This window comes from Apteryx rowi, unplaced genomic scaffold (genome assembly GCF_003343035.1).
Source record: "Apteryx rowi isolate R43461 unplaced genomic scaffold, aptRow1 scaffold_227, whole genome shotgun sequence".
In the NCBI taxonomy this organism is placed as follows: Eukaryota; Metazoa; Chordata; class Aves; order Apterygiformes; family Apterygidae; genus Apteryx; species Apteryx rowi.
The window spans coordinates 970963-993494 of record NW_020448608.1 but is presented as its reverse complement, the minus strand read 5'-3'; the positions used below and the strand labels follow the sequence as shown (position 1 = coordinate 993494).

Below are 22532 nucleotides of genomic sequence, written 5' to 3'. Positions count from 1 at the left end.
TTACAGAATGTTAAAAAAAAAAAAAAAAACACTTTTTTTTCTCACTTTCCAATAGCACCTGGATGGCTGTTAACACCATTTTACAGCCAAAAATGTGATTGTGTGTTTTCTTACATCAATGCAAATGCCTTCTTAATGCAGGTCATCTGTTGCCCTGTGTCACTGTTTGCATTCACAGTTTATCACAGTGGGTTCCAATCACGAAAAAAAACTGTGTTCTCTCATCTGAGCTGGAGCTGGGCCATACTTTCTCAACTGTAGCCGGGCCATACCTTCTCAACTGTAGCCCCTGGCCATGGAATTCACCACCAAAAAAGTCACCAGAAAAGTTCCTTGACTGTGCTTAAGGAACATATTACACTTTTTAAACATCATGCTAATAAGACTAATCCACCACCTGCATCCTGAGCACTTCTTATGCCTTTTACTGGTGAACACACTGCAAGATGCAGCATTTTTCTCACTGCAGATTTTTCTCATGACTTACATCTGTATAGCTAAATGTTTAAAAATGTTTTTATTGGGATTTAATTAACAAAATGCTTAAATGCCTTCTAGCAAGTATCCTGTACATTGAGAACTAACAATAAGTATTTCTCAGCATACAAAATTCTAAAAATATTGGATTCTAAAGACAAACATATACAGAGGCAAAAAAGAATACATGATCAGCTGAACAGTGATCAGTTATCAACTCCCAAAAGTCAAACTACGTATGGTGAAGACTCAAGTCCGTTTGTCATTTTTAATTGATGGACAAATAGCATATTATGTTCATATTAAAATGTGATTACCCCTCAATTCTTAAGTGTTTTCTAATAGCAATGAGATTTGTGACTGATGAACTATTCAGAGATGACGATCTCTTTTTATGCACTTTAAGTTCAAAAGTTTGATTTGATATCAAGCATTGGAAGATTTCTGTTTTGATCAGGAAATGCTGTCAAAAGGGAAAAGCCAGATAATATAGAAGATAAATATCTGCTAAAAACGGTAACAACTAGAAGAGAAACCAGAAAGAATAAAAATAAAATGCACAGTAGCTGAACTCTCATGAAATGAGAAATGAGATTATGGCAGAAATACATTATGAAGCATACAGTACATTTATATGCTTGTAGACAAACACTATTTGCCTCAAATTAGCTTTGTTTGAAGGGAATTAGAAACAGATTATTCCAGACACAGGACACATCACACATTTCTGGTCATTAAAAAAAAAAAAAAAAGTTCACACTTATCCCTGACTGATTAATTTATTCTGGTGATCAATGGAGTCATTAAAAATTTTATCTTTTTTAAACTATCAGAAAAAACTTGTTTTCATCTATGGGAAGAAAAATTTTAAAAAGAACATTTCATTCAGAAATGAACAAGAGAAGGGAAATAATGATTCTGAAGGATTACAACCCAATCCTCTGAACTCCATGAATTATAGCTGAGTCCTTCTCCAACATACAGAATTGGCCTGATTTCTTTCTAGAACATGTTCATAATAATAACAGATTATTTAAACAATCACTAAAAGACCAAGGAAAATAAAATATCACTTCAAAGAAAATCAGAATTTAACTGAATTTAAATATATAAATATTCAGCAGATCCATAAACCATAATTTCTGAACTACAAAGCTTACAAATTACAATAGTATTATTGCCAACCTTATCTGGCAAAGCTTTATAGATACTGAAAATATACTAAATAAAACCTTAATTTGCAGAACATTTTTTGAAATGGAACACTTCAATAGTTATTCTTGTAAAAAATTATATTATGTGACAATTCCTCCTGGCACTAAGCCTACATGAAATGACGAGTCATATAAGTGTTTCTAAGAGGAAGCTCATCAGTTGCATGTGTATAGTTATTGACTGCAAATACTGAGTAAACCTCAAAAGCTTCTTGCTAATTCAAACTGTCATTTTACAAGTAAAATAAAATTTCTATGAGTTAAAGGCATCAGTACATGTAAAAACAGATCTGAAAAATTATGCCCAAGGAAATGTGATTCCCAGGGGGAAAAAAAGCTTTAGAGGAGATAAATGTTTGTTAATTTCTTTGCACGAGATAAATCACTTACTTTCACCTTTTATCATTTTTTTTAAGTGACATAACCAGAAAAAATTGCAAGTTGCAAATCTCCAAATTGCTTGTCTTGACATTTTCCTCACATTCCAAGCAACATTACTTACTGATTCATGTTATCTTACTTTGTCAAAGTCAATTCATCAGTTAAGCTATCTAATGAAATATCATTTTCATTTTAACTTTGATAACAAAACATTTAAGCAAATGAGCACTAATAACGGTGCATAGTAATACATTTTGATACATGCTAAACATAATTGAGATTCTCCCGATTCAGATTCTTAACTGCTAGCAGGAAACTTGGGGCAAAATTCAAATCCCAAATGCTTCTGAATGGCTTCCAGACTTTGTGGGAGGGTTGTTTTGTTTGACACACGATAACACACCTATGCACACCTATGTGTGTAAATACACAAAAAAAACACTAAGCAAAATGCCACTACTAACACAGGGTGGTATCCTGCCACAGACAGATTATTGTAATCTAGTCTCAGATGATAATTGCAAAAATCATTATCTTGCAAGTATTTCCTCACATCTTGTTTCGTGCCTAACTTGTGATACCTGTCCTCAGAGGATATACACTACTGTAGATCTGATCTGCCTCAGCGAGATTACACTTATAATTAAAGATATACACAAATTTTTACAGGAGCAAGGTCTTAAGCTCTTTCCTTCTGCAAAACATTAAGAGCAGCAAAGTTTGGCAAGAATGATCCCATAATGCTAAACAAATGCTATAGTAGAAAGTGGTAATTCATAACTAATGCAATATATTAAGAGGCCTGAGTGAAAAAAGTACATGTGTACATACTATGTAATTCATGTCATATTACAACTGGGATTTGAAAAAACAGGAACAAAACTTGGAATAAAAGTAAACTAATAGAAATTTAGGAATGCTTAGTAAGTTTACTTTTTTCCCTTATCTCACAAAGTATATTTGCCTCTGCTGTTATTTAAAAATATACTCCATATATTTTCTACAGTATACAGGCATTTCATTTCAGAATGGTATTTCAAGAGTGGCATATGCTTTTATAAATGAAACAAAGTTAAAGCTACAAGCAAATCTATAAGGGAAAAGGCCACTCACTTTCATGAGCAGGACACACTGCATCTAGACAGTCTGTGCTCAGAGACATTCACAGGTAAACAAGAATGACTTTCTATACCTGAAAAGAAGTGAGCCTTGAAGCCTTTTTTTGACACAGTGTTGTCAGATCTGAACTCAATTCGCATGTTGTTGTACTGTGAGGTGATAACTTCAGGCACTTCTGTACCGCAGAATTTACCATGTAGTTTGGAATCAGAAGAAAGGCCACTACGAATCTCCACATAATCGTATTTGCAAACCTGAGGGGAAAAAAAAAAAATCTCTTTTCAAGCTAACCAAAAAAAAGCATGAACTCATTCACAAATGCAAGAACTTTGATTGACATATGCTGCTTAATAATCTGTTAATAATATTTTCTTCACTTTTTCCTGAGCCTCTAAAAACATTTGCAAATGCTTACAAATGCTCACCGACTTTGTGTAAGCATATTTTAAGGTCACTAAGGCATATCTACAATACACATTAAGGTTCAAAATTACATTTTTTCAAAATCTTTTTTATTATCTAAATTTTAAAATGCTTAATAACTTATCCATTTAAGTTAAAAAGTAAAAATTCCAGTGACATTGGACAAAAATCTAAAAATATTCACCTTGAAGAGTTATAGCCATCTTTGCATTACAAACCAAGTATCCAGAACCTATAAATATGTTACTGTTTGCACCTGATAGCTTAAATAAAATTTATTAGTTTTCATTTAGAAACTTACAAGGTAGGTTTTTACCATAATGTATGTAAAACATAGACATTTACTTATGAATATATACATCTGCACTATTAACACGGCCACAACTTTAACAGTAGCATAGCTGTAATTTGGAGGGCTAAAGCATGTCATTTTCATTAAAAGGTTAAAAATAAAATAAAGTAAAATAATGTAATAAAAAAGCCTTATGCAAGGCCACTAGCCATGATAATACTTTCAGTGTATAATCCCTTGGTCAACATAAAGCCATCTACCCCCAAAACTTCTAAGCTTCTTAGGCTCAACTATCAATCATTTAATCAAAAATGTCCCAGTTGTCTGCAATTAATAGCTTAAGAAAAAACAGTGACCAGGAGAATTCATACAGAGCTTAGATTGTCCATTAAATCCAAGTTATATTTGATAAATCGCAGTTTTTATTTATAGTCATAAAAGAAATGTCAGGGGAGCTGGAAGGGAACTATATAATATGACGTTTTGGCATTTGTTGCTCTCTCTCCCTATAAATTATTAAATGATCTTCAAGGTTTCTTTCTTTTTTTTTTTTTTTAAGAATATAATACATTCTAGATGAAGATGATTACATTTTTATCATTACTGGAATTGTTTTCATATTCTGCAGAATTGGGAAGCGGCAATTCATTGAAACTACATTTATATAATATAAAAAAATATAAAAATTTATATAAAACTTGAGTTACTTCCACATGTTGATTTATATTAATTGTAAGATAATTTCATCTTAATGCACACAATTTTCAAATATAACTTGCAATAAAGTTAATAAATGTCAATTCATTTCAGCCATACATCAAGGGAACGTTTTGATGTTTTTATAGGTTTAGATTAGAAATGAAACGGTATTTGAGATAGAGTTTTGTAGAGTTTTTCCTACAACATTATATAAAACAAAATTATAAGTCTATTAAAACTAACATTGGGCAAGACATTTTGGTTATTTGTAAATATACTTTAAAGTCTTTAAAAATACTTATTAAGCTTGGTACTAAAAGGAGCTCCTATAACAAAAGATGTTCAGAACATTTGCTACATGTACACAGATGCACCTTGTGCCTGCATTTTCAGACAACATATTAGATTGTTTCAGGTATTATATAAGTTTCTTCTGATTTTCATAGGTACCTTTCTTAGTACTAACATTTAATAATATAAAGCTGAAGCTGACTTAGTAACACAAGACAGGGAAAAAGTTCTATGGTCAAACCAAAATCTTAAATTCTGGAAGATATGTATTTATGTAATTTTTTCTGTATCTGCTGAAGTTTTATGTTTTGCATGATCTTAGAAAACTGATTTAACTTCCTTATATCTCAGGTACCTATTTGCAAATCTGGCTTACATACTAAGAAAGTGCAGTTTTATAATTTGATCTAATGGTAATTCAGTTTCAATTTTGTGGGATTTTTAAGATTTTATTTCTTAATATCTGTGAAAGATTTTGCAGTTCTCACAAGGAATTTAACAGGACATGAATGTAATGTATTATAAATCATTACAAGCAAGCTGGAATTTTTCAAGGATTTCAGGACACTATGAATAACAAAAACCCCCTCTCACATTTCTGTCCCTGCAAATAATTTTGGCATGTGTTTAGTGAAGCCACCATGGCTGTGTTGTTTTTTTAATTTATAAACTCCAGTTTTTGCCACTTCAGGTCTCATGCTCAAAACAGTGCACATCCTTAGACCAAACATGTTTCTACCAATTTATTTAGTTGGAAATAACGTCATAGGAACTGAGTTCTTAATGCCATTTAGCATTTGACTGTGAAGAACACCCATATTAACTCTATGGCTACAGCACATTATGGCTATCGTACAGCAAGAGACCTCAGTGGCATGACACGTCTGCACCTAGGAAGCAGAACAGAGGCTGCAAAGTTCATGGTGAAATACGTGTTTTATTGATATGCACACAAGAAGCATTGTAATCCCAACAGCCTTGTTTAAAGCCAGAGGGAGCAGTCCTTACCACCTCGCAGGGCTCTGTCTGCCCCTGTCCCCTCCGTGGGGCTGGCTGTCCTCCAGGCGTGAGGTCCCGATTGCCCAGGTCTAAGCCAGGTTGGCCCGACACTGGTGGGAACCGCCTCTGGCGTGAGTTACGGACTCTCAGTTTCTGCTGATGAGCTGCAGAGAAAGTCCGGGCCCTGTGGTGGGAGCCAGCATGTAACCTGCTCCTCAYGGAGACTTTGGCAGAAGCACTGCAGGGTGTGGAGTTTGGGGTTCTGTGCTGTGTAATAGTTTTTGAATGTGCATATGATACATCCACTGAGACCCAGTCCAAACGGATTCATTTGCAGAAAAATGCCATTTTTCGTATACTGATGTCATTCCACTGTGCCTTATTTCTGGTACTGCTCTAAATGTGCCTTTCCCTTTTTAAATATTCACCCTTGAGATACCTGTAAATGGTTTAAATGCTCCTTCACTCCACCACTAACCAACCCTTCTTTGTAGTCATATTCTTTAAATATGATTTGGCTCCGCCAGATTTTCTTCTCTTGAATTCTTTCCAGTATGTCTCAGCCATTTGTTCTGTTTTACTTTGTTGATAAAAAAGTCAGCTGAGACTCAGCAGAGAACATTTCTTTTAAATTTCTTGTAATACATATACATTTAGATGATATGTATAAAAGAGAGCTATTCATTCCATGCTTATTTTGAAAGAATCCAGAAACAGTCCCAAAATGAAAACAAGAATTTCTATGGAAATTGTCAGTATACGAATAGATAGCAAGGGTTTTATAAGACAACATCTATTTTTGAACACTCATGGAACTGTTTAGTGTATAACAGACCGTACAGCTCTCTGTCCATGGTTACTTACTTCATTCCCTTCTAACTCAAAAAACTCAAACTTCATTGAAATTCGGTATTGCGTTGGGGCAACCACCTGCCACACACAGTTTTTGTTTGGAGGATATTCTTTGGGCCACCCTGGTGTGGTTATAGTCCCATTTAGCTTTGTCAGAAGTCCTCCGCAAGCAGCTGTAAAATTAACAGGTAGAGCATCATTTCTTGACTAAAACTGTATTTTACTATAAACAGAAGCATACTGAGGAGATTCAATTCTCTCACTACTTATATTGCTATAATACCCAGACAGACTAATCAGAATCTTGCTTTATCATCCTTGGTGCAAACAAAAAGAAAGAGACAGCCCCTGTCTCCAACAGCTTGCAGGTTTGTGGACAGAGATAAGTTTCAGGACTGCACAAGACGTTATCACATCCATTCTTTTGCCTTCTCTCCAGAGACTCTGGTTATTCTCCAACTACCTTTCCCATGCAAGTCCTCTGACCTCACCACCCACCCAAGGACCTTGACCACCCCATGTTCTGGCAGACAGCCTACTTAAGATGCACTTCTCATTTCCCCAGCTTCTTTTCTTGGATATTGATCCAGAATCAGCTCTACCTGTCTCAGCTTATATTGTTACGTATGCCTCCCAAAAACTACTAGATAGGGTCACTTCTCTGGGATAGCCGCCACCTATTATTCAGCCATAATTACTTTTGCTGAAGTATGGATGTTCAAATAATAGAGGAAACATACATTCAGCATAAATTTGGAAATAATAGTCATTGCCATACAACAGAACAATAGTGTGCTTTGTGTGTAAATGCACTTCAGATAGCAAAGGATAAACATTAATCTTTTGCACCTGTGGAAGAAATCTTCTTTTCGCACAGGGGGTGGGGGATGAGGAAGTAATGGGATTTGCAAGGATGCTCAGTTATGCTCCGGTCCATTCATACCATTATGGTACTGTGACAGCAGTGGAAATCTTCCACAAATCTCTTTCTGAGGAGCTGATTGTTGGAAGCAGAGCCACCTCCTTCTTCCAATGGCTACGTATTAAAGCTGAATGCTTACTTGAACATACTAAAAATTAGCTATTTCCACCTAATTGGCAGTCTTGTATGCCACACCTATACAAACACACATGGGAGAACTCACCAGTTCCTGTGTCAGGGCACACTTGGCCCACTCCAACATACCAGCCTTCCTTCTGGCGCCCTGCTTTCCATGCAGAGAACTTCTTTGTATACATGTAAATATAATCTGACTGGGATCACATCTCAATGTTTCAAAAGAGACTGCACACAGGTCTTGAGACCACACTCAGATGACACAAGTTGGTCCCCAGATGGTCCAGCATGAATAAAGACTACAACTGGCTGCTGTTTTTCAGTTTCTTTTTTTCAGTGTTACTCCATTGTTCCTTGAAGTAACGTTGGGAAACATGGAAGTACTGAAAAATCCTTAAGGCCTTTCCCTCTACTATGCTGCAGCAAGGGAGATTTGGGTCAGACCAGCATGAAGGAGGGACAGAAACTTCCAGTGCATGGCAACACTGCAATGAACTACAGAGCGGAGTTTTTGAGTTAGAGGCTTTCACTCTGGCACCATGTGTGAAATAAAACAGCTAAGCCACCTCTCAGATTCCCAAACCACAACTTGGCTGTAATGCCGTCTGTGACAACATAGTAATTTTAATTCAGGAATCCAAGTTAATATCTACAGATAGGGCTACATCATGTGGAACAAACGCACTTTCAGGGACAGTTCAGGATTTTTGCTCCATGCTGCATTGCACAACTAGACATGTCCTTAGAATGACTCCTCCCTTTGCCAGGGCTGCTTTTCTGTTTGAGTACTGGGAATGTATGCCTTCTCTATTTTGGGGAGGCAGAGGAAAGTTTTCTGAAAGACTTCTGATCTTCCCTAATATTCTGACTCATATCATCAGGCAGACTAAACCAAATTCCTTATGTAAACTTGGGCTGATGATCAAAGGACCTACCTCTGCCTGATGGCCCCTAATAGATTAGCCTCATTTTCTGCACACTGCCTTCTATGCAGACATCTAATGCAACAGACTTTTTGGAATACGTTGTTTTTTCAATGTGCTTGCTATTAAAGTTGAGGTGGGGGGGACAATGGGCTTGATGAGAGCTGCAGTCTATCATGCCCAAAATTTCAGACTATCAGCACCCCACCTCCCCAAATAAACAATCAAACTAAAAAAAAGCCAACCCTGAAAAGAAACAAAGCAAAAATATCCCAAATTGTGACAAACCATGACCACGAAGCCAGGGATTTGGAGGGAAAAAAAAAAAAACAACTAGTGAATAACATCTAAAGAATACCAAACTACAGAATACCATTATACAGAGCACTTCACTTTTCAAACTCCATTTACTACTGAAGCACAACCAGATGAACTGAGATAAGAGTAATTTGTGCTATCCCTGAATTTACTAATGTTTAGGAAATAAAAATCAAACAATTATTGCTATGTAATGATCACAGCTTTTGCTTGTTTCCTTTGATATGAAATATGTATAGCATGCAAAAGTTTATCTCTGTTCAATCCTATATTTGCTCAGGCTTCCATTTGTGAGAATTTTACTTCTCTAAACTATTATTCGAACAAGCTTTGCTCACCCTGAAATTTAGAATTTGTTTCTGCAAGAGAAGTTCACGATCTGACTGGGACTGGGAGGATTTTTCTGATTTTTGAGCTAAAATAAAGGAATCTGCTTTTCAAACCAGCAAGCTCCCCAGTCACCACACTACAGTCAGAAGTAATCAGAAGGATAATTAAATATTCTAATTATGAAGTAGTGGCACACTGCTATGCTGATAATTCTCTCCTTACATGTGGAAGGAGACTTCACTTTAAAGAGGATGAATAATGTAATAAGTGGTTTGGGAAAATACGAAGTAACAAAGTCCTGCTTTGCACCATTTCCAACTAACAGCAAAACCTGAAAAGTTAAATCAGTGATAAACATTAAATGAAGATGACTATTGTGGACAGACAGTACACCAGGATCACTACTTAAAAGGGAGCATCTCCTTTCCAAACTGGGTTCCATAGATCTCATACTGTTAGTAAACAGCATATGAAAGGTGTCTTGTTTCATTCAAGTGATAACACTATGAGCTTTAAGATCTTATAAATTGGCAATGTACTGTACCTTCACAACTCTTTTTGTCAGGACCAAGTTCATAGCCAGGATCACAGGCACACTGGTAACTGCCCAGAGTATTTACACAACGCTGCTCACAACCACCATTGTCAGGTTTGGCACATTCATCTTCCTCTGCCAAGACAGGGAAGAATGCAAAACGTGTTAAATAATTACCTTCCCCAGCTGTAATTGCTGAATCAATATTAACCCAGAAAGCTGTATGCATGCCGTTATAAGGTGCGCTGCATAACACGCTGTGGTTGCTGACTAGAGCATTTTCAAATGCTAAGGAGATCTGCAATGGAGAAAATAAAGCTTATGTTCATTTTTACAGCAAAACCTACTGACAGCTGCAGACCTAATTTATAAGCACTTTGTGGCCAACATACAATAATTTAGGCAGCAGCAATCTAAAGGTTGTATAAAGTACTGTAGGAAAGATTGAAAATCCACAGCAGGGTCACTTGAAGGACACTTCATCTCCTACAGAATCAATTTGTGCATTATCCTGAATTCATACTCAAAAACAGATTAACAGAATCCCCAAATCCCAGGTTTTCATTCTACTGATATTAAAGTGAACAAGATGCATCAGGGATGGTGAAGGGAAAGGAATAATTTATTATCTCTACTAGCTATAAAGTATGTCCATGAGATTCATTGTTGAAATATTCCTAAGATGTTAAAATCTGTTTCCTTGTACCAGAACCAGTAATTGTTTAAGAATAAAACAGCGCTCCCACTATTACATGTACAGCCTTCAAGGTTTTAATTTGGCTATAGCAAGAGCTAACAATTAGGGTGAGAAAATCCCTAACAAATAGGGTGAGACAACCCTTAGCTTGTGGCTCCGTAAGGGAGCCACCAGGTTCTCGTGGTGACCTGCATCCCATGGGCAACACAAGGGCCACATCACTGCTACTGGCTGTGACTGTGCAGCAGGCAGGACAGGTAGGAATTAGACACTCCCCATGGAGCAACTGCTGCAGATGTGGCCGCAGATAACATGACACACATCCTTGCAGTCTATTTCCTCTCTGCAATAGGCAGAGCCTGGAGGAAGACTGTGGTGCTAACTGGTCACTAAATGATTTCTCAGCAGTTTGTTTTTTTTTTAAATCTTGCTCATGGAAAATAATAAATAGATAGTGAGCTTAATTCAGCGGAGTGATTAGAAAAAACATGACCAATTTTCCATGTAGGCAAAAAGAAAAAAAATCTTAATAGCAAAGACCTGCTTGTCTCTATTGTCATTACACTACTTCATTTTATATTTGACAACATAATAAACCCAGAAAATGTATTTTGTGAGATTAGATCTGTTGCAAAGGTGATTCAAAACTAAAATGATTATTTGAACCTGAAGAGAGTAGGAAGATGCATTAAATACAATCCTTCATTGAATGTCCTTTTTCTGGACATATTTTACAAGGAGGTTGAAATACCTCCACCCTTTTAATTTGATAAAATTGCATGCCCAGTTTAAAAATATTCTGAAGACAGTGCAGGACTGATTTTAGTAAGAACAGAATATAAAAAATATTTTTTAATCTATCATAATTCCTCTACTACAAAACCAAATGGTAAGCAGTTCACAACTCCCAAAATATGCTCTACCATTTACCTTTAAAAAAGTTAGCAGCAAACCCTGCTTTGTTAACTGTTCCATCGGAAACAAACTTCATCCACAGGGTATTAGAGGTAGATCTAATGTCTTCTGGCTTGTCATAGCCACAAAAGTGGCCAATCAAAGGACTGTTTTCATTCATTCCATCTCGAATTTCCAAGTAGTCATATGCACAGTTGTCATGTCTTTCGATCTGTAAAAAAATATTTTAAAAGTGTTCTGTTTAAACTTGACCATTAATTTCAAATATTAATCAGCTAATAAACAGAACAGAAATTTTGGAAGTTCTCATCTCTGGTTAGGGTTGGTAAACCTGGAGGGTGAAAAAAAATAAGATGCATTGCTGGACTGGTTTTAACTGTATTTTTAGAAGAATAAGAAAAATTTTCTGAGATATTTACACAGGATACAACAGTCTAACTGGAAGAAAATAACTACAAAATACAAGCTCACCTCTAAGCTTCCCATATTCTAATTCCTGCTCTGAATTCAAGTAAAGTCCTTTTTTCTCATGTACATCCTAGCACACAAGATTAATGGTTCACCAACAAATCAGGTCAGAAATATTAATCAGTTTTGAAATAATTAAAAAGCTTAATTTTGATTGTATGAATGAGGTTTTTAGACAGCATTAACTTCTATTGTTTCAAATAATGATTAATTCTATTTTATTTTCTCCTGTTATCTTCAATACAGGGGAAAATTTTGCATTTATCAGGACCCACTGATGCTGCAGGGTAACTGTAAATACTAGTAGTGCATTAAGAATTTGGGGCATCTTAAGAGTCAGAGAGGCAGAAATGATCCAAACCTACTTCTAAAATTATCTTTTGCTAAGCAGCGTTGTTATTGTTTTTCCACAGCTGATGTGCCTGGTTTCTGTTGCATGATTCCTGATTTCAGGTGTTGTCTTCTAATTTTCTGGGTCAACAAGTGAATCTTTGCATATTGTCAGRAAAACCTACTGAAAGCAGAACAACTGAAAATGTGCATCTCACTTAAACTTGCTGCTAGATGACATCTAAGCACAGACTAGCACGTGAGTGCACATGCGTACCTTTCTAATTGCATAGCAAGTCTTATGCTCTCCTCCTAATAGCATTTGGAGAGTCAGTCAGAGCAGGAACTGCACCAAAGGAGACCGAGAGCAGCCTGAGTATGATCCTATCCAGAACCCAGATAATTATGTCTGTCTGTATGGAGAGAGAGTCTTTCCCAAAAGAATTAAAAACCTTTTGATTTACATCATTTTACTGCAAAATTACATCACATTCCTTAAGTAATATAGCATCTGAGCTGTAAAACAATCAACTAAATTCAAGCATTCAAAATAAATCCTCTAAGAAAACTATTTTCAAGTAAGTGGCTGAATTGTGGGTAGGTTTGATTTTGTGATGGGGTGAAGGGTTTGGAGAAGACTCAAATTCAATACAGCACATCCAAATTCTGCTAAAATTACAAGTCAAAACCAGACCAACCCCCCCAAAATTCACATCTTATCCTTGGACAGAACTTTTCTTGTACAGAAACTGCATAGTTAGTGCAACAGGCTGCTGATACTGTGCCCTGATTGTGTATTATGACCAATACTAAGCTCGGTAACCACTACAGACTAAGAAGCTTTTATTTAGCACATTAGGATTTCTGCTGCTTTTATGTAAGAGGGAAAAATTGTGGGAAGGGCTGTTTGATTTTGTTTCATTTTAATGCCATCAAAATATGGCACTTATACACAAAATTTGTCTGTCTTCTCTCCAGCTTTCTAATTCTCCAAACACTTATATATGCAATTTTCTCACACTCACTTCCCTGGCACAATCCATATTGCCATTTGCTCATGAACAGCACTGGTCCAGAGCTAGGGAGATGAGTAAGGCCATGAAGACAGGGGATGCAAGCTACCGATTACTGACTTCAGCAGCAGCTGCATGTTTGCAGCTACCATGGTCAGGCATGTATCTACCTGAGCACTGATAAATCTTTGGCACACTAACACTGATACCAGATTTTCATTAACCTAAAGAGTAAAGTTTAAATGCATGACATCGTATTCCAACTTGAAACAAACAAAACCCCTTTGTTATCTCAGTAAAAATAATACTGCACTCAGACATAGAAAGACATGAGCTGGTCCAAAGCCCATCGACAGCAATGAAGGAATTGTGCACTTCCCTAGGGCAAGTTTGTGGTCATTTCCCAACTCAAAATTTTTAATTTAACAGTTGTTTTTGCCATGTTTCCCATGTTCTACAGAACAGTGTGGAAACTATTACTTTTTAAAGGCTAAGTGCAGCTTTAAGTTACAGGTACCCAACTCCCATTGAAGTGAAATGCTAGTTTCTTTTCCGAGAATCACCTTTTATTTCTGGCAGAAAACAGATAAAAATCTATTTTAGATAATGGTAAGTTGCTAAACTTTTAAAGACTATAAAAATCAACCAACTTAGAAAGTGCTATTGATTTCCAATAAAACAATTCAGAAAGGCAACCATTTCACCATGGTGTGTACTACTACTCCAAGTGATGTCGTTATCATCAACATTATTATACTGAGAGATTAAATAGACTGAATAATAATGAATTTAAAATGTGTTTTGCTTATCTGAATCTCAGATTTTAGGACGTGATGGTACTGTCATCTGGGAACACAGCCATATAAGAATCTACTACACTTGCAGTAAGCCTCTTATTCTTCCTATTACATGGATAGAAAATCTCCTCAAGTTAATGAAAGGACTCCACTGATTTTAGTGGTGACTGGACCGTCCCATAAACCTTATTTATTGGAGCATTAAAGCTTCACTAGTTTGATGTTACATGTGGATAAGAAATACGGAAATTGTTAGCAGATGCAAAAAATGCATAAACAAACAGGTTTTACAGAAAAATATGGCACTAAGTACAATGACCTGAGGGCTTAGAAGAACCCAGTATTTGAATTGCATGAGAAAACTGAGTTGAAAAAAATGACAGCAAAATTCTTAAAACAGGTGCATAAGCACCAGAAGAAAAATAAATAAATAAATAAAAATCAAGAACTCTCATGGTGAAATGGAAAGCCACAGAAAATGGCTGCATGTCTCTAAATATTTAAAATTTGGTAGGATATAAATTTTTACACCTCTGATTACACATATATACTGTTCCACATCACCTGCACTCACACTTGGCAAGAATCTCACAGAGTGAGCACGTGAAAGTGTTTTTCTAAAATATGCAAGTGTGTTTCTGGAGACCTGAAGGATCCTGAAGGTGGGGCAAGCAGGCAAAGATGCACAGCTCAAACATTTATGCATGTGTTTGTCTGGAAGAAATAAAAAGAGAGAGAGCCCTCTYCTCCAGGCCTCAGAATCAATGAGTCAAGTCTGTGCTCATCTAGATTCATTCTGATACGGGAAAAGTAGGAATATTGCAACTGCACTGATCACTAGGCTGTTAATTAGTGGACATGATATTAATACTCACTTAACCCAAGCARCCTTCTCAACATTCATTTCCACAAGGAAATGGAAATTCTTTGTACATAGATCCAGGTATGAAAATAAAAAATAAAAAAAATACTAAAATAGAGACTTTAGACCAAAACGTATTTGGTTAAAAATTCCAGACTACCTTCATTTAGTAGCACTCCCCAACAGAAAAGCTATATACGTGTGTGTATATGTGTGTGCGTGTGTGCGCATGCATATACATATACACACACACATGCATCTGTCAGGAGAAGAGGGTCTGAGGAGCAAGTCCAGGAGCAATCACATTTCAAAGAAAGCTTCAAATGAATTTTTGCCATTGTTAATTTCTTTGTTGACACAGTCAAAACCGAGTTTGGTTTATAGACTAGTTAGAAAAGGTGGGAAACGTGCCTAGTGGAATCTTTAATACTAGTTCTTCAGAAGATCAGATAAACCCTGTTCCCTGATTTATGTAAAATATAATTTAAATGAACATAATCTGCACTAAAAAATAACAGGGCTACTAAAATGATGAAGATTAATACAGCTTGTATTAAGCCAGAGACTGGCTGCTGATAAAAGCTTTTTTAAAAAATAAACAAACACACACAAAAGACCAATAGTTTTTTTTAAAGAATAGAAAAAAGGTGACTAACAACAATAAATCAAAAAGATGGAGTTACCAGTCCCAACATCTTTTCTGCTGTCGTCTAGATACTGTAAAGTGTAGCTCCCAATTGAGCAGCCAAGTAAGATGGGGCAATCCTACACTCAGTGGAAAATGCATTGCCCACAGCAGGCAAAACAAGATGACTCATTGATACAGTTTGAAATTCTCAGTTTTTCTGGTGCTTTCATTTCAGAGTGGAGGTTATTTATACAGTTATTTTCTTCTAGCATTACATATGGATAATGAGAATTCCTCATATTTAAATGTACCTTTCAAAGGACAGAGAAGTAATTTTCTCACAAACACACTGCAGTACCTCTTTGGCCTGACATTTACAATTTTTGATCTAAACTGGCATGAAGAACTGTGATTTTCAAACAAGTTTTTGTTTTACTGGGCAATGCCCCAAGTATTCAGTCCAGAAAGGGACTTAGTACCAGAACACATAGCACTGCAACACCTACATTCAGCCACTTGGACCTGAAATGGAAATCGGACCCTATGGTAAATGTCTGGGCAGGGCACTTCAGAGCAGTTTCCAAAACAAATCTCATTCTCAGTAGGGAGCCCTATAGACTAGCCAATAAGAAACACTGCGAAGACACATATAAGAGAAGCCTTGTGCCTTTCTGGGGCACTTCATCTGATGCTCAAGGGCAGCAGTCTTGCCACAGCTCAGACTCTCCCTGGAAAAGTCTTTGCCTTTCAAGTTCCCACCGTTAGTGACTTTTTTCCCTTCAAAACACATCTAGCAGAGATGCTAACTCCCACTTCCTTTTACTTGAGACTACCACTCAACCACATTCCTGTTCAATTTCCTCTTGCTTCTTAGGAGATGTCAGTCCACACATTTCACCTCTAGAGAGTGCCCTAATACTAAACAGACTGTGGGAAGAACTGGAGCACAAAATTTCTTCTTCTTACAGCCTTAACCATTAACCTACCGATTCATGCTCTCATTTCCTGGTCCGATGCCTCTAACTCTTCTCTGCTGGTGAGGCATGAACATCTTCACACTTGCAAAGAGCCTATAATTTTGTGATCAGAGAAAAGTCCCAAAAGGTGAGAAATGGGAGTTTGATTCTTCTGAGGCCAAGGTGAAACTGAACCTGGGTCAGTTCAAGAGATAACATACTGTGCATGTAGGCCAATACTTAGCATCTGCATTGATGACACCTACTATGGCAAGTCTCTTTTGCAGGGGAAATATGCAGAGGCATAACACCGTATTTCCTGGGACAGCACTGAACAATTCCAAGCAACAATGGCAGATTAGAAAAGCTCCATATCTAGCCAATAAGTTATACAAAGTGAGGGAAAACATTGTCCATTTTCAACACTGCTTGAAAAGAGGTACTAACATCTTATTTTAAGTAACCTCCAGCCAAGCCAAGCAAAAAGGCTCTCTGGGCAGAGAAAGCAGATTTCATCTGGTCTAGTGCGGACATTAATTCATGATATGAAAAAGTTAAATTGAAGTAGAATCTGTGAAATTACAAAAATTCATAGATTTCAAAATTTCAAATTTCCCAAATTTCACTGTTTATATTCATAACTGCTCCCAAATATTTGTTATCTCATGCTCAGAACTTTCAATCATACAAAAATGTGCCATACATTTGAAGTCTTGCTATAAGACTAAAATTACAGGTTGAAAATTACATATTTATGATACCTGTGATTAGTATACAAGTGTACCATAAAAATGGAAAATTTAGATAAAATATATATACGCTGTTCTTCATGTTGTACTTCTGGGACATACTCAAACCAATTAAACTCTAGGTATATTACTAAATTTATACAGGAACAAGTCAGCGTATACTGTATGTATAAAAAAGACATATGAAATATTGTTTTTCTTTGTTATAGACTAGTTTACCATTCTTTAGCAATGTTTACATGGAGATGTATGCTAGAGACACTCAAATATGACTCACCACAGTTTTTTCCCCTCTTTAAGTATAGGTTCATAGACTGAATTTAAATAGCCTTTTTTTTTTTTTTTTTCCTCTCTCATAACAGAAGCCAAAAAACCAGTGGTTTCTTTCTGGATAGACTTTGTTTTTTAGCACTAAAGTACAACCACCCTATTATTTAACAGAATACTAAAGCAGCCTTACTGAACTGGATTATGCATTTGTTAAACAGCAACTATTGTCAGTACTTCAAACTTTCCAATTCAAATAGCACGGATAATATAAAAACCTTTCATCTTCTTGAAAATTTCTGCAAAAAGGAAGGTCTCATGGAGAGTAAAATTCAATTCTGGAGGTTATTTTTCATACAGAATTCTTAAATTCCTCCATAGGTTTAATAAGGATTCCTTTAAATGTCACTAAATGTCACATCCACTAGATGGTTTTCTAGGATCAGTTAAAAAGCCTTACCTCGAATGCTTGAAAGGTTAATCCGACATTGTAGTTTTCCGACACTGTTATTTTCCACACACATTCCTTCATTGGTCTGTAGTCATCAGGATAATTGGGAGACTGGATCTGGCCTTCATTTTTGTGGATTTCACCTCCACAGATAGCTGATAAAAGCATAAAATCCCAAGTATATTGTCAACAATGACATTTTCCGTCCTCATGCCCAAACTGACATTTTTATGCCCCTTAAAAAAAACCAATCAAACAAAAAAACACAAACACAATGAGGAGTTTATTCTGGAAAAGACTTAAAGTCTACCAAGGACAAAATATTGAAATCAAAGTCTATTTAAACCACTACATATTTTTCAGTTTATAAAAATAATTCATCTTAATAGCTCTAAACATTTTTTTTTTTAATGTTCAGGAAAACTGACATCACTGATAATCTGGATCTATACATTTTTCAGAATATATTTAAAAGGTCAAAATAATTAGATTTTTTTTGTTCACCTTTGAAATATATCTAGTATACACTCCTAATTAAAATTTACTAACCTTTAGAAAGAGACAATTGAGACAGAAAGTTTATCTTTTATAATTATACATACTTTTTTTTACCTACAGGTTAGCAATTCAAGCTTACACTGAATTTGAAGAAACAGCTAATGTGAATAAATATTTTCATGACGACGAATAAAAGTAAATGTATGTTTACATTATCAGAACAGATAATCATGTAAAGACTTGTGAATATCAATTAAATCATATGGTTTATTACCACAGATTCAATCTTTAACAAACAAGGCTATATTTTACTTTGAACAGGTGAATGCTGACTTGCTAATGTACTCAGTCTGTGGGAGGATCTCTTTATTAGCTAATCCTAGAGCATATGGAAAACTTGGATCAGATTTTGCAAAGAATAAACAGAAAGTACTCAAGAATTACTTCCCCACCTGGAGCAAAAGAAAATGCACATTTAGGTTAATCAAAGAACAAGTAAAAAATGCTTATGATCATCATCAGTTGGGTCCCTGGAAAAGAGATCACCTAATGTCTGACCATATAAAGAGTAGCAAAATGTTGTATCCAGCAAATTTATGCCTTCAACTGTCTCTTTTAGTAATAAAATATCAATTTCATATTAAGTTATTTCTGACTTCTTTTAAAAATATTAAAAGGTTAACATTTTCCCCCAAAATCAAGTCATTTCTAATATTCTAAGCAACTTACCTTCATAAATTGCTGCAAAACCTTTTCCAACCCAATTGCTGCTGCTGCGGAACTCGATCCACATTCTGCTGTCCGTAGATGCAAGGACTTCTGGCAGTTTGTCACCACAAAACCTGCCTAAAAACATGCAACTATTTACCACATTTTCTGTCACCTCTGAAGCCAAATGCGGCAAACATTTATACGTGTTTAACATTACAAACAGGAGTAGCGTAACCAACTCAGTGGAACTATTCACGTGCCTGCAGTTAAGCACATGTGTTTCTGCAGATCAGGACCTACACACAAAGATTTTATTATAAAGCTTTCAGTACTTCTTCTCACTGCTCTCAGGCTCAGGAGTCCAAGTATAAAACCTTAGCAGAATCAGGGAGAAAACAGATTGTTATGGATTGCTTCTATACATACATATCCAGGCATTTTAAAGGGATAAAGTGAGCACCAATCTTAAGGGAGGAAAGTAATCCAGGTCACAATAACATTGCCCAACACCACCGCATCTCTTTAGACACCAAAGAGATTGAAAACTAACATCCAAATAACCCTAGACTATATAATCTTCTTAAATTCATCCTAGGTGGATGAAATTTCTGTTTGTCTAGGCAGTAGAGGGGGGAAAGGGAGAAAAGAGTAGTTACTGTCTGGTCATCTTTCTTTTCTTTTCTTTTCTTTTCTTTTTTTAATGCCAAAAAAAAAGCACTGTTCAAAAAAAAAAAAATCTATCCTTTGTATCCACTTCCCCTTTTTTTTGTTGTTGCTGATTTTTAATTGCGGTAATGAGGATGCTAATAAATAGTTTTAGTTTTCATTCTAAAAAAACAAACAAACAACTGACCAAGAAGTTGGAGAATCTTCTGTTTCCTGTGGTCTGAAATTCCCTGTTTCAATCATAGCAGATCACAGGACATCAAACTTGGCCTCAGGACTAGACTAGTGCTATTCATTTTGAGCCCAAGGAGCTAACAAAAATTTCCAGTTTTGAGGAAGGGAAAAGTTAACCTTCCTTAGCATTGTTTAAATATAAAGGTTTTGCTTTTTGACATTTCCCCAAGAAAATGTATAGTCCATAAGCTACAGGTGAGGTGGTTACACATACAAACACATCACTTGGACAATATGGGATGCATGCTTTTGTGTTTGTACAAAAGTGTGCATAATTACATATATTGAAATATGTTAAAAAAACAAATAATTAAGTCCAATATTGGTATCTCATCCTTTAGAAGAACTCTTCTGGACTTTTTTAGTCTAAGCATTAAAATCCAAAAATGTAGAACTTGAGGTTTTAGCCTATTTAAAAACAACAACAATGAAAAAGTCAGTATTGTTTTAGCGTACACTGCCTGCAATCTGGAGCTAGAATTAACCAATGGCTGCCCTTTTTCTTCAATAGTAAAGTACAAAGAAGCTATGGACACAGTATGCCAAGGTCCAACAGTGGCACGATAGGATTTGAAATCTCCCCACCAATCCTCTGAATTAAGAATGGCTGCAGTTTCCTGCATGTGAGTTGCAGCTCTAAGACTTAATTCATTATTGCTTTGCATGTCCTTCATATAGAGCATAAAGTTTTTCCTCTTCGCTCATAATTAAAAAAATACAGAAACAAAACTGGTAAGTACAACTTTAGAGTGGGTGCTCTCACTCTCTCTGCATCGCATCACATGCTCTATAAATTTCTTATTACATGCTCTACAGATTTGTCTGTATATTATTTCCACATTTCTATGAACAAAACCATGGCAACTTCCTATCTTAACACCCATAAGCAAAGCAAAAAGTTGCACATTCTGTAGATTTCATCTTTCCATATGTAAAGTTGAATAACAGTTGGCTGCAATGAAATGAAGGCTTGTTTATGTKAGGCCATTTAAGGTTTTCTCCCAACTTAGTTTAGCTACATCCTAGAAATTTAAAAAGCCAAAAGTACTGTGGGTAGCAAGCAAGGTCCAAATCCTGTGGTCCATTGAACTGAATGAGTATGGTAACTATGGACAGTGCAGCATTCAACAGTTGCATACCAAGCAGAGGTGATTTTCTCCAGTAGCCATCTCTTACTTCAATATAGTCGTACCAACAGAGACTGCTCTTGTAAAGGTCCATCGTGGTGAAGTTCAAAACAATCTGCAATCAGAGGAGAATACCATGCCACCTAATTAAATCATCTGTGGTTAGTACTAGAAAATTACCTCAACAGCATTCTGCAGAACCAAAGACGGTGGCCACCTGTAAAAGGGTTCCAACTGTCTAAATACGTAATTTACTCTTCAATTATTCTTACAGTATGTAAAAAGTTGTATGGGAATACTAAAAGTATTTATTTAACTTTACATATCTGAGGAAGGCTTAATATGAACTACGCAATTTTAACTTACAGGGTGCTTTTAACTGGGAAACACGTATATGAGAATGATGATGTAGTAAAATAGTTGCTCTAATATAATTTTAAGTATGGTATTTGATAATTCTCCTGCCAATTCCTCTTTCTTTTCATTTCATAACCATCAGGATCACTGACAACTGTACAAAATTTTTTTTGTTTTGGTTTATGTTTCTCTTCTACCACTGTTTTGAGAGGATAATTTACTTTCAGACAATAGTAACAATATATATGGAAAGTAATGCTGAAAACAATACCACTGAAAAGGTGGTACACTGTCTCTTTTCACACAGAACCTTAATGCAACTGTAATAAAGTTTTCCGATACAGAAATCTGAGTTCTGTGCATTCCTTGAACTTTTGAACTTAGATTTCCAGTTTTACTGAGTGCATGCATAAATAGGCATATTTTCAATACATAATATCAGGACTTCTGTAGACTATTACATGATCCCACTTTGTTTTAGAAATACTAATCCCTAACTGCCATAAACTTGTTCTTGCACAGGAGTAGGATTGAGCTTGGATCAGTTTCACAATAGCTACAGGCTGGACCCTGACTGGCTGGGACAGTCTTAGCATTATGTTCTGCAGTTTCAGGGATGAGTCAAAACAAGAAGATTAAGAATAATTCATATTTTGTATTATAAAATAATTTCCAATTCATATCCCTTCATTGGATTTAAGCATATTTGGAAAGAGAAAGCATCTTCCTCCAAATCAGTTCCTCGATATACATTAATAAATATTTCAGATTAACTAAAAACCTTCTTTACTCACATACAAGCATATAAATGGTTTTATTTTTAGCTTTGATCCTAGGAACTCACAACTGAAACCTGCTATTATAAAGGAAACATGAACTGCTGCACAGTAGCAAGT

General features: G+C 35.8%; 1 protein-coding gene across 1 annotated transcript in view; it reads right to left on the bottom strand.

The window, feature by feature from the left end:
* Positions 1-22532, bottom strand: part of TLL1 (tolloid like 1) — a 141092-nt gene that overhangs the window by 18695 nt on the left and 99865 nt on the right. Inside the window, exons 10-16 of the mRNA XM_026065406.1 lie at positions 21292-21394; positions 19271-19387; positions 18053-18198; positions 11538-11733; positions 9920-10045; positions 6760-6920; positions 3265-3445 (exon numbers count right to left, since the gene is read on the bottom strand). Of these exons, the coding sequence (XP_025921191.1) occupies positions 3265-3445; positions 6760-6920; positions 9920-10045; positions 11538-11733; positions 18053-18198; positions 19271-19387; positions 21292-21394 (1030 nt within the window). The remainder of the gene's footprint in view (positions 1-3264; positions 3446-6759; positions 6921-9919; positions 10046-11537; positions 11734-18052; positions 18199-19270; positions 19388-21291; positions 21395-22532) is intronic.